The following is a 16026-nucleotide window of genomic DNA, read 5'->3' on the forward strand; positions in this document are numbered from 1 at the left end:
CCTCTGGCTTTGGCTGGCGCGGCTCTGCTCCCAGCTCAGCCTGGTCCCCAGCTCTCTCCTTAGCTCAGCCCCACTCTGTTTCAGGCATCCCCAGTTCACCTGGAGGATGGGACCCTCTGCACTCCTGACTCCCTCATTAGCCTGCCCGCCCTGTCAATCAGGCTAACCCGGAGCATGGGTTCTCCCCATTGTCCCTGGGGACTGTCAGTCTCAGGGTCCTGATTTCCCATCGACCCTTCCCCTTCCTTTTGGTATTGGGAGCTAGCAACCAAAAAACCTCACTCAGTTTTAGTAAGGGGCTAACAGTTCCCTTACATCTGCAACGCCCCTCACTCCCGCCTGACAGCCCCCTGCTAGCCCAGCACTGGGCTCCCCTCAGCTCTACCAGTGCCTCTCACTCCCGCCCCACAGCCCCTGCTAGCACAGTTGTGGGCTCCCCCCAGCTCTGCCAGTGCCCCTGACTCCTGACCCACAGCCCCCAGCTAGCCCAGCTCTGGGCTCCTCCCAGATCCGCCCATGCCCCTCACTCCCTGACGGAGTCACCGGGCAATGCTCTGGAACTACTCCATACGAAGCCAGTCAGGACTCCAGGGGAGCATGCCTCCTCTCTGAGCGTACTGTCTCCAGGGCAAGAAGCTTACACAACTTCGACCTTCCTGTGTCTGACCTCGGAGCATTCAGCCTCCCCTTCCACACTGTGTGCTTCCTGCAGCGAGTCCCTGCAAAACAGTAAAGCTGACATAGGCTCAACAGTAAGACTCACGTACAACATAACGAGGGAAAATCCCCACTTCGTCACACTCCCGCCCCACAACCCCCTACTAGCCCCGTTCTGGGATCAGCCCACCTCTGCTGGTGCCCGTCACTGCTGACCCGCAGCCCCCTGCTAGCCCAGCCCTGGGCTCCCCCCAGCTCTGCCAATGCCCCTCACTCACGATCTGCAGCCCCTGCTAGCCCAGCCCTGGGCCTCCCGGTCTGCTGGTGCCCCTCAGTCCCGCCCCACAGCCTCCTGCTCGCCCAGCCCTGGGCTCCTCCCCAGCTTTACCGGTGCCCCTCACTCCCAACTCGCAGCCCCTGCTAGTCCAGCCCTTGGTTCCCCCCAGCTCTGCTAGTACCCCTCACTCCTAACCCGTAGCCTCTGGCTGTCCCAGTGCAGGTGCCCTAGTGAAAAGGAGCTAGTTGCTTCAAAGTAGGTTGCTGGGATGTGACAAGCAGGGCTCACGTGTGTGTAGTACTGCGGCTGGGCAGGGTCCCTGACTCCCTTATCTTGGGGACTGGCCTGCGTGCTCACAGGGAGCCAGTGGCAGGCCTGGGTGGGACCCAGGATCCTGATCCTGTTGTCTCTGAGCTACATCTGCACAAATGGCCAGCAGGTGGCATTACCCGCCGCAGTGCCATTGCAGTGGGGTCAGGGGTCTGGGGGTGCAGTCCCTCACAGCAGGATGGGATAGGAAGGTCTGGGGGTGCCCAGGTGCCTGTTCCCATGCCAGGCAGCTCTGCTCTGCTAGACACCTGTTGACACCGCTGGGCCTGGCACAGTGTGCTGGGTCCTCCTGTGGCAGCCAGCCCATGGTGCTGCTAGCTGCTCTGCTACCCAGCGCAGCTAGCCCTGCGCTACAGGCGGGCACTGGCCAGGCACTTGGGGTCCCAGGAGAACTGATGTTGCCTGTCTCGCTGTGCCCAGGCTGCCTCGGGGAAGTTCTTGCCGCTGGAGCAATGGCTTTACTTCGATGCACTGGAGTGCCTGCCCAAGCAGGGCACTACGCTGCTGACGGAGGAGTCCTGTGCCCCGGTGAGTGCCGTGCCCACTGCCGCCCACTGATGGACACAGCCTGAGAGCCACTGGCTCTGGGGCCGGGCCCCTCACCCAGCCCTGTGCAGGGATAGGGTTCCTAGGTGTCCAGTTTTTGACTGGAACGCCCAGTCGAAAAGGGACCCTAGCGGGTCACTAAAAGTCCAGTTGGCACCCCCCTCCCACACCCCAACCCTCTGCACCTGAGCCTCCCCCCACACTCCAAATCCCTCGGCCACAGCCTGGAGCCCCCTCCTGCACCCCAAACCCCTCATCCTTGGCCCCACCTCAGAGCCCACACCCACAGATGGAGCCCTAACCCCCTCCTGCACCACAACCCCCTTCCCCAGCCTGGGGAAAATGAGCAAGTGAGCAAGGGTGGGGGACAGCGAGTGATGGAGTGAGTGGGGGATGGAGTGAGTGAGGGCAGGGCCTCAGAGAAGTTACAGGGCAGAGGTGGGGCCTCAGGGCAGGGCAAGGGTATTTGGTTTTCTGCAATCAGAAAGTTGGCAACCCTATGAGTGGAGCCGACTGGGGGAGGAGCAGGGTGGGCCCTGGTGAATGGGGTCAGTGTGGGGAGCCCGCTGGGGGAGGGGCACTGTGTGGGAAGCTGGTTGGGAGAGGGGTGCTCTGAGGGAGCTGATGTCAATCTGTCCCTCTGCTCTAACAGCGTGGCAGCCGCTATGATGGGCAGATCGCTGTGTTCGGGGCTGACTTCCAGGAGAGGCTGGGCCGGCAGAAGTACTTTGTGGTGAGCAGGTTGGGAGAGGGGCCAGGAGGTGGGGCAGAGGGCTAGGGGGCAGAGTGGGTGAGGCAGGGCGCTCAGGGCAGGACCATGCTGACCCCACCTCCTCCCCCTAGGTGGGAGCCGGAGCTATTGGCTGTGAGCTGCTGAAGAACTTTGCAATGATTGGGCTGGCGGCTGGCAAGGGCGGGAGCATCACCGTGACGGACATGGACACCATCGAGCGCTCCAACCTCAGCCGGCAGCTGCTCTTCCGCCCGCGGGATGTGGGTGTGAGTGGGGCGAGGGCCGGGCAAGGCCTTGACTATGGTCTAATCACACAAATCCAAAAGCCCTGCCCCGCCCCTTTCCCTGAAGCCCCGCCCCGCCCCTTCTCCGAAGTCCCGGGCCACTCACTACATGTTGCTCGCTGTCCCCCACCCTCACACATGTTCACCAGGCTGGGACAGGGGGGTGGGGTGCAAGGGGGTGTGTGGGCTCTGGGCTGGGGCTGAGGGGTTCGGAGTGTGGGAGGGGGCTCTGGGGTGAGCCTGGGCAGGAAGGGATGCGGGGTGCAAACTCCAGCCAGCGGGAGCTGCAGAGTCAGCTCTTGCGGCAGGGGCAGTGCATGAAGACCCCCTGCCCCCACCCCAGGGACATGCCGACCACTTCCGGGAACGGTGCGGAGCCAGGGCAGGCAGGGAGCCTGCCTTGGCCCTGCTGTGGTGCCAGATTTTTAGCACTTAAAATCTCCCAGTTTGGCTTCAGTAGCCTCCAGGAGACTGAGCCCGATTCCAGGAGACTCCCTTTGAAACCGGGATGGTTGGCAACCCTAGCCCTTGACACCCCTCACTCCTGACCCGGAGCCCCTGCTACCCCAGCCCTGGGCTCCCCCCAGCTCTGCCAGTGCCCCTCACTTCCGACCAGCAGCCCCCTGCTGCCCCAGCCCTGGGCTCCCACCTCTCTGCTGGTGCCCCACACTCCTGATCTTCAGCCCCCTGCTGCCCCAGCCCTGGGCTCCCCACAGCTCTGCCAGCGCTCTGCACTCCTGACCCTAAGCCCCTACTGGGCGGTTCTGCGTGAGGGATGAGGATGGGTGGGTCTGAGGGAAGGGGAGAGGGAGTGCAGCCTCCTGCCTGGCTCTGACTCTTGCCCTTTGCCCCCTGCCTGGGCCCAAGGGGGCCCTGGTGAGGGGTCGAGCACCAGCCAGGGGCACTGACTTTCCACAGCCTGGTCTGTTATCCTCACTGCCACTGGCTCTGGGCCCAGAAGGGGTCTGTGGAGCTGGCAAAGAACAAGGGAGCAGCCCAGCCTGGCCCAGCACCTGGGCTGGGGTCTCCCTGGGAGGTGCAGCACTGTTGGGGGTGAGGCTTCCTGGTCTCCCCTCTGCTCATGGCTCCCATGGCCCTTGCAGAAGCTGAAATCAGAGACGGCGGCGGCAGCTGTACGGCGCATGAACCCCATGACCAGGGTGACAGCCCAGCCGCACCATGTGGGGCCCGACACGGAGACACTCTACGGGGACGACTTCTTCACGGCCCTGGATGGCGTGGCCAATGCTCTGGACAGCATGCAGGCCCGTGAGTGCCCGGACACTGCCACAGGCAGCCTGGCCCTGAGCACCCGGGGCCAAGCCCCCCGCCACATACTGCCACTGCCCTTGCCCCACACCCCGCCATGCCACATGCCTGTGTCCCCACGCCCACTGCCACATTCCCACACCTCTGCCACACCCACCCACATCGCCACACGCCCCGCGTGGTGCAGAGACTGGCCTGGGACAGGCACTGAGAAGAGGCTGCTGCTTCCTTCTCTAGCCTTGGCTCAGTCTCTGCTCTGCCTCCCTTGGCTGGGGCATCTCCTGGGGATCTCTGCTGGGCGGAGCTTCCTGAGATCTCATCCAGAAGGCAGTACCTCCCGGGGGGCTAGCAGGATGCACCCCAGGGCCCTGCTCTCTAGCTGCTCCAGAGGCTACCTGGACAGGGGGAGGGGCAGAAGTGGAACATCTCCCTGATCGGCCACTCTTTTCCCATAGGGGCCTATGTGGACGGCCGCTGCATCCGCTACCTCAAGCCCCTGCTGGACTCGGGCACTGAGGGCACCAAGGGCCACGTGCAGGTCATCGTGCCCTATCTGACACAGCCGTTCGGGAGCTCCGTGGACCTCACGGAGTCGGCCGTGCCCCTGTGCACCCTGCGCCACTTCCCCAGCACCATCGAACACACCCTACAGGTGGCCATCCCTCCGCGTCTGGAACCTGGGCTCTCTCCACCCCGAGCCTCTTCCTGGCCCCTCCCCATTCCCAGCCTGGCCCACTCCTGTCCAGAGATTGGGCTCTCCCCAACCCTGGCCTGGGCCTGGCCCCTCCCTGCATCCTGAGGTTAGGCCCAGCCCTTCCTCCCTGCCCCAGACCTGAACCCCCTCCAATCTGTGCCCTGACCCCAGCCAGTGCCTTCCCCGACCCCAGCTGCCCAGCAGATTCCCGCCCTATTGCGAAGTCCAGGAGCCAGTGGCCAGGCTAGGGGCTCCGATGCAGGCCCAGGCCATCCAGGGCCCAGCGAGGGCAGGGGTGACTGTGCCTGGGGCCAGGCTGGGGGACAGGGGAGCACTCTGACCTGCAAGGTGGCTCTCCGGGCACTGTCGTTCCCAGCCCCTTGCTGGGCCTCTGGCCTGCTTATTTGGCAGAGGAAGGGGCTGTCAGGGGTCTGCTGGCCAGACCTTCCTGCTTCCCAGCCCTCACATTGCCCCTCCTACCCACATGCTGCCCCACGCCGACACAGCCCCTTGGACTCGCAGCCCCCGCACACACCGTGCACGACCCAGGCCCTGCCCAGCTCCCTGTCTCGGGGCCTGGCACTAGGCCTGGGGGGCTGCAGGGGCTGTCGCCTGGCCCCCTGCTAGAAACCCCTGCCCTGGCCACCTGCCCCTGCTCCCGTCCCACAGCTGGGGCTCTGAGGGCCCAGCAGCCAGAGCATATGGCCCTCAGCATGGGCCGTGCCAGGAGGCAGCATGGGGGTCCTGCCCACGCCCTGATGGGAGTGGGTGGGAGTGGGGCGACCCCAGCCTGTGTGTAACTCACCCCCTCTCCCACAGTGGGCCCGGGATGAGTTTGATGGGCTCTTCAAGGTGCCTGCGGAGAATGTCAACAAATACCTGGAGTGAGTGTGGGCTGGAGGGGGCTGTAGAGTGGCTCTGGGGGATGGAGGTTTGGTGGCTAAAGGGAGCTGTGGGGGTTGGGGGGCTGAGGAGGGAGCTGTGGGGCAGGGGTTGGGCAGCTGATGGTGCCTCTGGGGGGTGGGGCGGCTGAGGGGAGGTGTGGGGGTTGGGGACTGAGGGGGATTCTGGGGGGCAGGGATTGGGCAGTTGAGGGGTTCACTGAGGATTTGGGGGGCCAGAGGGGGGTTCTGACATTGGGGCCTGTCTGTGGTCTCCGTGGCCCAGTGGCTCACATGTACCAGGGCTCAGGGGCCAACCTGGAAGGGCCCAAGATGTTTGGGTTCTCTCTGGGTGGGTGACCCTCCCCCCACCCGGGCCCTGGCTCTGGCACTGTGCTGTGCAATGTGTGTGGGGGGGGGGGCTCGGCCTGACACTGCCCTGTACCCACAGGGACCCAGCCTTCCTGGAGGGACAGTGGACGACGCAGGATCTGGAGGGGTTGCGAAGCAGCCTGCAGGAGAAGCCGCGCAGCTGGCAGGACTGTGTGTGCTGGGCCAGGCAGCACTGGGAGAGCCTCTATCGCCACGCCATCCTAAACCTGCTGCATGCTTTCCCGCCCAGCCACGTGAGCAGCACTGTGGACACCCCGGGCTCTGATCCCCCTGGTTCAGTATCCGTGGTCTCTGATCCCCCTGGCTTGGTGCCCCGGGCTCCCATCCCCCCAGCCTCAGTACTCTGGGTTCCCATCCCCACGGCACAATGCCTTGGGCTCCAATCCTCCCAGCTAAATATTCCTGGCTCCGATCCCCCGAGCTCAGTGCCGCAGGTTCCCATCCTTCCCTGGCTCAGTGCCCATGGGCTCCCATCCCCCTGTAACGATGCTACCTTTGGTGGGACACTTCTGAGAGTATCAATTTAGGACAAAAAGAAAAGGAGTACTTGTGGCACCTTAGAGACTAACAAATTTATTTGGGCATAAACTTTTGTGAGCTACAGATTCACTTCATCAGATGCAGTCTCTAAGGTGCCACAAGTACTCCTTTTCTTTTTGCAAATACAGACTAACACGGCTGCTAATTCGGGACAAATTGCTTATAGCAGGGCAGTTACAGCCCAAAGCTGGTGTTTCTCCACTTCTAAGGCAAACCAAGCCAGACAGACAGAGAAGACTTTGGTTTTACCCCACTGGCTAACCATAAGTCATACAAGCAATTCCCTTAGACACTCCAGTTTTCCAGTATCACCACCAGTGCCACTCATTATGAGGACGAATAGTTATGAAAACCAATACCCCAGTACAAGAAAAAAGGTTCTCTCGATCCTAAAGGACCAAACCCCAGATCCAGGTCAATATATAAATCAGATCTTACCCACAAATCACACTGTTGCCAATCCTTTAGAATCTAAAATCAAAAGGTTTATTCATAAAAAGGAAAAAGATATAGATGAGAGCTAGAATTGGTTAAATGGAATCAATTACATACTGTAATGGCAAAGATCTTGGTTCATGCTTGTAGCAGTGATGGAATAAGCTGCAGGTTCAAAGCAAGTCTCTGGAGTACATCCACAGCTAAAATGGGTCATTCAGTCCTTTGTTCAGAGCTTCAGTTTGTAGCAAAGTCCCTCCAAAGGTCAGAAGCAGGATTAAAGACAAGATGGAGGAGGTGCAGCTTCCTTTTATAGTCTCTTCCCATGGAAGGGCTCCCCTTTGTTCTGACTGTGGAAAATCACAGTAGGGAGATGGAGTCTGGAGTCACATGGGCAAGTCACATGTCCTTGCATGACTCAGTTTGCAGGCCAACGCCATTGTTTACATGTTAGTTTGAAAGGTCCCAGGAAAGCTCAGATGTGGATTGGCGTCTCCCAAAGTCCATTGTCAGTTAAGTGTTTCTTGATTGGGCACTTACTGGGAACAGTCCTTTCTCAAGAAGCTGACTAAATGCTTCACTGAGGCTACTTGTGGCACCTTAGAGACTAACCAATTTATTTGAGCATGAGCTTTCGTGAGCTACAGCTCACTTCATCAGATGTTTACCGTGGAAACTGCAGCAGACTTTATATACACACAGAAATCATGAAACAATACCTCCTCCCACCCCACTGTTTCATGATTTCTGTGTGTATATAAAGTCTGCTGCAGTTTCCACGGTAAACATCTGATGAAGTGAGCTGTAGCTCACGAAAGCTCATGCTCAAATAAATTGGTTAGTCTCTAAGGTGCCACAAGTACTCCTTTTCTTTTTGCGAATACAGACTAACACGGCTGTTCCTCTGAAACCTGAGGCTACTTAAAATCAAAACACATTGATATACAAGTACATAGCCAATATTCATAAATTCAGCTACAAAAATGATACACACATTCAGATAGCATAACTATCCCCAGCAAATTATAACCTTTCCATAGTCACCTTACATGACAATCTTTGTACAATATTTGCTGCAAATATATAACAGTGGTGGCAACAATGATCTATACGGTCCAAGTTCATATTAATAACGTCACAATTCCATTATCCGTTATTAATGAAAACATTGAATAGTACCAGCTGCAGGACTGACCCTTGCAGGACCCCACTAGATGCACCCTCCCAGTATAACTACTCTTTGAGAATGGCTTTTCAGCCAATTGTGCACCCACATTATAGTAGTTTCATCTAGACCAAGGGTGGGCAAACTACGGCCCGTAGGCCGCATCTGGCCCACCAGGGCTTTGGATCCGGCTCGCAGGCGAGGGCAGCATGCGGAGCCCTCTGCCTTGCCTCCCCCAGGGGCCACAGGGACATGGCGCTGGCCGCTTCCAGGAGCAGCACGGGGCCAGGGCAGGCAGGGAGCCTGTCTTAGCCCCTCTGCGTGCCGCTGCCACCCCGGAGCTGCTCAAGGTAAGCGGCGCCGGGCCGGAGTCTGCACCCTGAACCCCTCCTGCACCCCGCACTCTAACCCCCCACCTTGAGCCCCCTTCCGCACCCCTCCTGCATCCCAACCCCCTGCCCCAGCCCTACATTCTTGGCCCTGCATGCAATTTCCCCACCAGATGTGGACCTCGGGTCAAAAAGTTTTCCCACCCCTGATCTAGACCACATTCTCCTAGTTTGCTAATGAGACTGTCATGAGGGACTGGGTCAAAAGTCTTACTAAAGTCAAGATACATCAGTTCTACTGCTCCCCTCTTGTCCATTGGGCCTGGAACCCCGACGAAGCAGGAAGGCTGGTTTGCCGTGATTTGTTCTTGACCAATCCTTGCTGGTGATGCCTTAGCCCTGATCATCCTGGGTGTGCTCACAACGGGCTGGTTTGTTCATTTGCTCCAAGAAGCAAAGTGAGGCTGACTGGTCTGTAATTCTCTCATCCTCTTTGTTCCTCTTTATTGGGCACTTACTGAGAATAGTCCTTTCTCAAGAAGCTGACCAAATGCTTCACTGAGGCCACTTAGAATCAAAACACATTGATATACAAGTACATAGCCAATACTCATAACTTCAACTACAAAAATGATACACACATACAGACAGCATCATCATAACCTTTCCATAGACATCTTACTGGACCTCCTTTGTATAAGATTTTGTGCCACTCTAGGACTTTGATTGCAGCAATGATCTGTACAGTCACAGTTCATGTCAATAACATCACACCCCCCGGCTCAGTACCTCATGCTCTGATCCCCCCTGTTCAATGCTCCGGGCCCTGATTCCTCAGGCTCTGATACCACTGGCTCAATGCCCCAGGCTCCCATCCCCCCTTGCTCAGTGCCCTGGACTCCCATCCCCTCAGATCAATGCCCCTGGATCCGATCTCCCCTGGCTCAGTGCCCTGGGTCTCTGATCCCCCTTGTTGTGTACCCCAGGCTCCGATCCCCACCCCTCAGTAGCCCCCGGCTTGGTACCCCGGGCTCCTATCCCCTCTGGCTCTGATCCCTCTGGGCTCCAATCACCCCCGCAGGGCCTCCAGGCTCAGTACACCAGGCTCTGTCCCCTGCACTTCTCATGGATCTAGTCCCCACCTGAACTCCTGGGCTCTCACTGCCCCCGGGCCTCTATCCATCCACCTCTTGACACCCTCCTAACCCTTTGGCCCCTGTCTCCCGGCCCCCCCCACACCTTCAGCCCACCCTTCTGCAGGGCCCCTTGGGCCTGCAAGTCCCTGCTGCACATCCCACAATGGAGCCTCAACCCCCTGGTCCTTGTGACCTGCCCTGGAGTTGCACACAGGGAGGGGAGCCTCCATTGGCTGGGCCCCTCCCTGGCCCTGGCCTGACCCCTGGCTTCCCCTGTCCCCAGGAGACCAGCCCTGGGGTCCCCTTCTGGGCAGCGCCCAAGAGATGCCCCCGGCCCCTGGAGTTTGACTGCGACAATGTAAGTGGGGAGCAGTCAAGGGTGCCTGCGAGTGGGGGGTGGGGCCAGTGGTGGAGCCAGGACCCATGCTGGGGGGAGCTCTGTGCTGGGGCTAGTGGATGAGGCGTGGCCCCTGTCGGGGGGTGCCTGTGTGAGAGTTTGGGTTATGGTGACAGAGGCCCATGGGGAGGGACCTGTGTTAGGGGCGGGGCTCATGTTGGGGGTGAGACTATGAGGGGCAGGATCTATGCTTGGGGCAGGAGCTGGGGGGCCCGGAGGCAGGTGGGTGGGTGTGGTCGGGCGATGGCACCAGGTGTGAGCGGGTGGGTGAGGGCAGCAGGCGTGGGTGGTTGGACGTGGGTAATGATGCAGGGTACAGGCAGGCGGGTGGATGATGGCGCAGGGCGATGGTGGGTGGCCGATGGCGCCGGGGGTGGATGGGTGACAGTGCAGGGTACAGGCAGGTGGGTGGATGATGGCACTGGGTGATGATGGGTGGGCGATGGCCCCGGGCATGGGCAGGTGAGCACGGGTGACAGTGCATGGTACAGGTGGTGGGGTGGATTATGGCGTAGGGCAATAGTGCATGGGCGATGGTGTCGGGCATGGGTGGGTGAGAGTGCACGGTATGGGTGGGTGGGCGAGGGCGCTGGGCATGGGACAGTACAGAGTACAGGCAGTGGGTGGGCGATAGGTGCAGGGTACAGTTAAGTGGGTGGATGATGGGGCAGGGCAATGGTGCCAGGCACATGTGACGGTGCACAGTGCGGGCAGGTGGACGAGGACGCCAGGCATGGGCGTGAGATGGTGTCACGGAGTGTGGGGGAGTCAGGGCCCTGCACCCCCACTTCTTGCAATCCACCGTGACTCTCAGACAGCCAGTAAAACAGCAGGTTTATTAGATGACAGGAACACAGTCTAAAACAGAGCTTGTAGGTACAGAAAACAGGACCCCTCAGGCAGCTCCATCTTTGGGGGTGGGGAGCCCAGACCAAGGTTCTGGGCCTCCGGCCATCTCCTCAGCCAGCTCCAAAACTGACACCCCTTCCTGATGCCTCACCCAGCCACACCCTCGGTCCCTCCTCCAGCCTTTGTCCAGTTTCCTAGGCAGAAGGAGTCACCTGGCCTCAACCCCCTCCTGGGCTCAGGTTACAAAGGGCAGCCGCCATCTTCTGCATACTGGCGTTCAAGTATCATCCCTCAGTGAAGTCACACCCTTATTTCTAGTATTGGTGCAATACCCCAGGGAAACGGAGGCACACCCTGTGTTAGCAGAAGACAGTAAACTAGTAAAACTCCCATGCAGTATTACCCAGTTAATACTCCCTACGCCATCACAGAGTATGCCGGGTATAGGCGGGTGACAGTGCAGGGTACAGGCAGGCAGATGGATGATGGCACAGGGCGATGGTGCTGGGCATGGGTGACAGTGCAGAGCACAGATGGGCAGGTGGGTAAGGGTGCTGGGCGGGGGCGGGTGATGGTGCAAAGTATGGGTGGGTGGGTGATGGTGCCGGGCATGGGCGGGTGGGCGTGCGTGACAGTGCAGGGTACAGGCAGGTGGGCGGACGACAGCGACGGGTGATGATGGGTGGGCGAGGGCACAGGGCATGGGTGTGTGACGGTGTAGGTTACGGGCAGGTGACAGGCATGGGCAGGTGGGCACGGGTGACGGTAAGGGTGGGTGGGCATGGGTGCCAGATATGTGTGGGTGATGATGCAGGGTACGGGTAGGTGGGTGGATGATGGCACAGGGTGATGATGGGTGACAGAGCAGGGTAAAGGCAGGCGGGTTCATGATGGTGCTGGGCATGGGTGATGGTGCAGGGTACAGGCGAGTGGGTACACGGTACAGATGGGTGTGTGGATGATAGCACAGGGCAATGGTGCTGGGCGTGGGCAGGTGATGGTGCAGGGTACAGGCACATTGGTGGGCAAGGGTGCTGTGCATGAGCGGGTGACGGAGCAGGGTACAGGAGGGCAGGTGAGCAAGGGCACTGGGCGTGGGATGGTGCAGGGTACAGGTAGGTGTGTGGATGATGGCACAGGGCAATGGTGGGTGGGGCGGGTGACAGTGCAGGGCAATGGCACTAGGTGTGGGCAGGTAATGGTGCAGGGTACAGGCGGGCAGGTGGGCGAGGGTGCTGGACGTGGGCGGGTGACTGTGCACAGTACAGGCGGGCGTGTGGATGATGGCGCAGGGTAACGGCGAGGTGGCGGGTGACAGTGCAGGGTACAGATGGGCGAGTGTATGATGGTGCAGGGCCTGGGTGACATTGTAGAGTACACACAGGAAGGTGGGCGAGGACACTGGGCATGGTTGGGTGATGGTGCAGGGTAAGCGCGGGTGGGTGGGCGAGGGCTCCGGGCGTGGGTGGATTACGGTGCAGGGTACAGGTGGGTGGGTGAACGAGGGGGCCAGGCATGGGTGGGTGATGGTGCAGATTACATGCGGGCAGGTGGACAAGGGCGCCTGGCATGGGCTGGTGACAGTGCACGGTACAGACAAGCGGGTGGATGATGGCGCAGGGTGATCATTGGGAGGCGGGGACGGTGCAAGGAACAGGCGGGTGGGAGGGCGCTGGGCATGGGTGGGTTAGGTACAGGTGGGTGGATAAGGACAGACGGGTGTGTGGATGATGGCACAGGGCGCTGATGCTGGGCGTGGGCATGTGATGGTGCAGGGTGTAGGCTGGCAGGTGGATGATGGCGCAGGGCCATGGTGGGTGGGGTGGGTGACAGTGCAGGATGCAGGCAGGCAGATGGGCAAGGACACTGGGTGTGGTTGGGTGACGGTGCAGGGTACAGGTGGGTGGATGGACAAGGGTGCTGGGCATTGGCGGGTGACAGTGCAGGGTACAGGCTGGCAGGTGAATGATGGTGAGTGGAGCGGGTGATGGTACAGAGCACAGGCAGGTGGGTGGGCAAGGATGCCAGGCATGGGTGTGTGATGGTGTAGGGGGTGGGTGGGTGAGGGTGGCAGGCTTGGGTGGGTTGGCACAGCTGACAGTAAAGTGTATGGGTGGGTGGGCAAGGGCACCGGGTGTGGGACGGTATAGGGTACAGGCGGGTGGGCAGGCGAGGGTGCCAGGCATGGGCTGGTGATGGTGGATGATGGCGCAGGGTGATGGTGGGTGGGGCTGGTGACACTGCAGTATACAGGTGGGCGGGAGCATGATGGTGCTGGGCGATGGTGCTGGGCACAGGTAACAGTGCAGAGCACAGGTGAGTGGGTGAATGATGGTGCCGGGCATGGGCAGGTTACAAGCGGGCAGGTGGATTATGGCACAGGCGATGGTGGGCACTGGGCATGAGCAGGTGGGTGTGGGTGACAGTGCAGGGTACAGGCGGGTGGGCGGACAACAGCAATGGGTGATGGGTGGGCATGGGTGCGTGATTGGATTGGGCATGGGTGCGTGACGGTGCAGGGTACGAGTGGGTGGGTGATGATGCTGGGTGTGGGCAGGTGGGCACAGGTGACGGTAAGGGTGGGTGGGTATGGGTTCCAGGTGTGGGTGGACGTGGGTGATGGTAAAGGGTACAGGCGGTGGGTGGGCAAGTGTGCTGGCTGTGTGAGGGTGATGGTGCAAGGTACAGGCAGGCACGTGGCGAGGGCGCTGGCTGTGGGTGGGTGACTGTGCAGGGTGCAGGCGGGCGGGTGGATGATTGCACAGGGTGATGGTGAGTGGGGTGGGTGACGGTGCAGGGTACAGGCAGGCAGGTTCATGATGGCACTGGGCGTGGGTGACAGTGCAGGGTACAAGCGGGTGGGTGCAGGGCACAGACGGATGTGTGGATGATGGCATGGATCAATGGCGCCAGGCGTGGGCAGGTGATGGTGCAGGGTACAGGCGGGCGAGTGATCAAGGGCGCTGGGTGTGGGATGGTGCAGGGTACACGTAGGTGTATGGGTGAGGGCGCTGGGTGTGGGTGGGTGACTGTACACGGTACAGGTGGGTGGGTGGATGATGGTACAGAGCTATGGTGGGTGAGGTGGGTGACGGTGCAGGGTACAGGCGGGCGGGTAGATAGTGGCACAGGGCGATGGTGGGTGGCCGATGGTGCCAGGTGTGGGTGGACCGTGCAGGGTACAGGTGAGTGATGATGCAGATTACATGCAGGCAGGTGGACGAGGGTGCCTGGCATGGGCTGGTGACGGTGCAGGGTACAGGCAGGTGGGTACATGACGGTGTAGGGCAATGGTGCTGGGTATGGGTGGGTGACTGTGCAGGGTAGAGGCAGGCGGATGGATGATGGCGCAGGGCTTGGTCACAGGCGTGGGCATGGTACCGGCGGGCAGGTGGGCATGGCTGCCGGGCACGGGTGGGTGACAGTGCAGGGTACAGGCAAGTGGGTGGATGATGGCACAGGGCAATTGTGCCGGGCACAGGTGACCGTTCAGAGGACAGGCAGGCAGGTGGATGATGGTGCCGGGCATGGGTGGGTGATGGTGCAGGGTACAGGCGGGCAGGAGAGGTAGGAGATGGAGGTGTGGGACAGGGAGAGCAGGGGGAGTGGTGGGGCAGAGAGAACAGGGGGAGGGGTCAGAAAGGGAAGTGTGGGGCGGGGGAGCAGGGGGAGTGGTGGGGGTGGGCAGGGACTGCCCCCGCCCTCCCCACCCGCTGAGCCAGGCTGTATTCGCAGAGCACCCACATGGAGTACATCATGACGGCTGCCAGCCTCTTTGCCCAGATGCACAGGCTGCAGGTGCCCCGGGACTGGGCGGCTGCCAGGGAGACGCTACGGGCCATGGCTGTGCCGCCCTTCCAGCCAGAGGTGGGGGTGCGGATCCCCGTCACGGAGGAGGAGATGGAGGAGGCGCCTGCCGGGGTCGGTAAGGGCCATGCTTGGGTCACGGTGCAAGGGGCTATGCAGGGGGAAGGGAAGTGGGCACTGGCCAGGGCGGGGAGCTCTGCCTGGCGCCAGCTGTGGGGTAGGGGAGGGGAGCTCTGCTTGACACTGGCCGGGGTAGGGGAGGGGAGCTCTGCTCTGTCCTGTGAGAGTCGGTGGCCAGGCACCCCAGGACCCAGTGCAGAGCAGCCTGTCACCCTCTGCAGACACCTGCAGGCTCGCTGGCCTGGCTCGGACCCCTCTGGAGTAGACATTTCCCTCGCAGGCGCTGCCTTGGGCAGCCCCTGCCCACCAGCCTGCATTTCCGCTGGTACCTGCTGACCAGGGCGGGTGGGTGCCCCCCGACCTGGGCCAGGAGAATCCTGTCCCAGCCTGGCCCACCCGGGGAAGGGGTGCCCTGACTCCAACACCGCCTCGCTGGGGCTCAGAGGGCCTTGGCACAGTCAGGGCTTGAGCCTGGCCCGCTCCTTGCCTGAAGCTCGGCTGCAGGTCCCATGCTGCCCCTGGGCCCCTCTGAGATGTGTACTGGCCCCACTCCCCAATGGGCACCTCGCAGGCCCTGCTCCTGCTCTGCTGGCCTGGAAGGGCTCCTGGCACCGTCCTAGAGCAGCCTGGGGCAGTGCATGCTGGGGACATTGCTGTCCGTGGCTTCACCCCGGGATGGCACTCAGCCCCAGTCTTCCTGCCAGAGCTGCCCCACCCTGCTGCTGGCTTGGGGGTTCCCTGAATGCCACAGATGGACTCAGGAGACCTGCCCCCAGCTGCAGCCCCACTGTTCTCTGTGCCCCCTGCAGACGAAGAGCAGCTGGCAGCACTGAGGCAGGAGCTGGCAGAGCGCAGATGGGCACTGCTGGAGGGGGGGTGCGGTAGCACCCACCGCATGGAGCCTATCCACTTTGAGAAGGTAGTGGGGGCTGCGCTGGCTGGGGTCACTCTCCCCCAGGCGTTGGGGGGAGGGGGTGTGGTGCTGTGAGCCGTGGCTGGGGTGGTTGGCTGGCCTAGTTGGCATCGCCCAGGGGCTGGGGCTGTGGGAGATTCCAACGCGCCTTGGGGGAGCATGAGGGGCCAGGGTGGAGCACACGGCCCCACCAGTGGGCTGGCCTTTGCCCTGTGGGCGCTGTCTGGGCAGGGACTATCTATTACTGCCACGTGGGGTTGGGCAGGAGCCA

General features: G+C 61.2%; 1 protein-coding gene across 6 annotated transcripts in view; it reads left to right on the forward strand.

Moving 5' to 3' along the window:
- Positions 1-16026, forward strand: part of UBA7 (ubiquitin like modifier activating enzyme 7) — a 45547-nt gene that overhangs the window by 21275 nt on the left and 8246 nt on the right. For 3 of the 6 annotated variants that reach the window (XM_073352654.1, XM_073352657.1, XM_073352660.1), the window contains 10 exons: positions 1685-1792; positions 2463-2543; positions 2654-2809; positions 3931-4096; positions 4552-4748; positions 5610-5674; positions 6123-6297; positions 9953-10027; positions 14651-14840; positions 15652-15761. In XM_073352654.1, the coding sequence (XP_073208755.1) occupies positions 1685-1792; positions 2463-2543; positions 2654-2809; positions 3931-4096; positions 4552-4748; positions 5610-5674; positions 6123-6297; positions 9953-10027; positions 14651-14840; positions 15652-15761 (1323 nt within the window). The remainder of the gene's footprint in view (positions 1-1684; positions 1793-2462; positions 2544-2653; positions 2810-3930; positions 4097-4551; positions 4749-5609; positions 5675-6122; positions 6298-9952; positions 10028-14650; positions 14841-15651; positions 15762-16026) is intronic. The other 3 variants (XM_073352655.1, XM_073352658.1, XM_073352659.1) reach the window with 3 other exon arrangements.

This window comes from Lepidochelys kempii, chromosome 7, assembly GCF_965140285.1.
Source record: "Lepidochelys kempii isolate rLepKem1 chromosome 7, rLepKem1.hap1, whole genome shotgun sequence".
In the NCBI taxonomy this organism is placed as follows: domain Eukaryota; kingdom Metazoa; phylum Chordata; order Testudines; family Cheloniidae; genus Lepidochelys; species Lepidochelys kempii.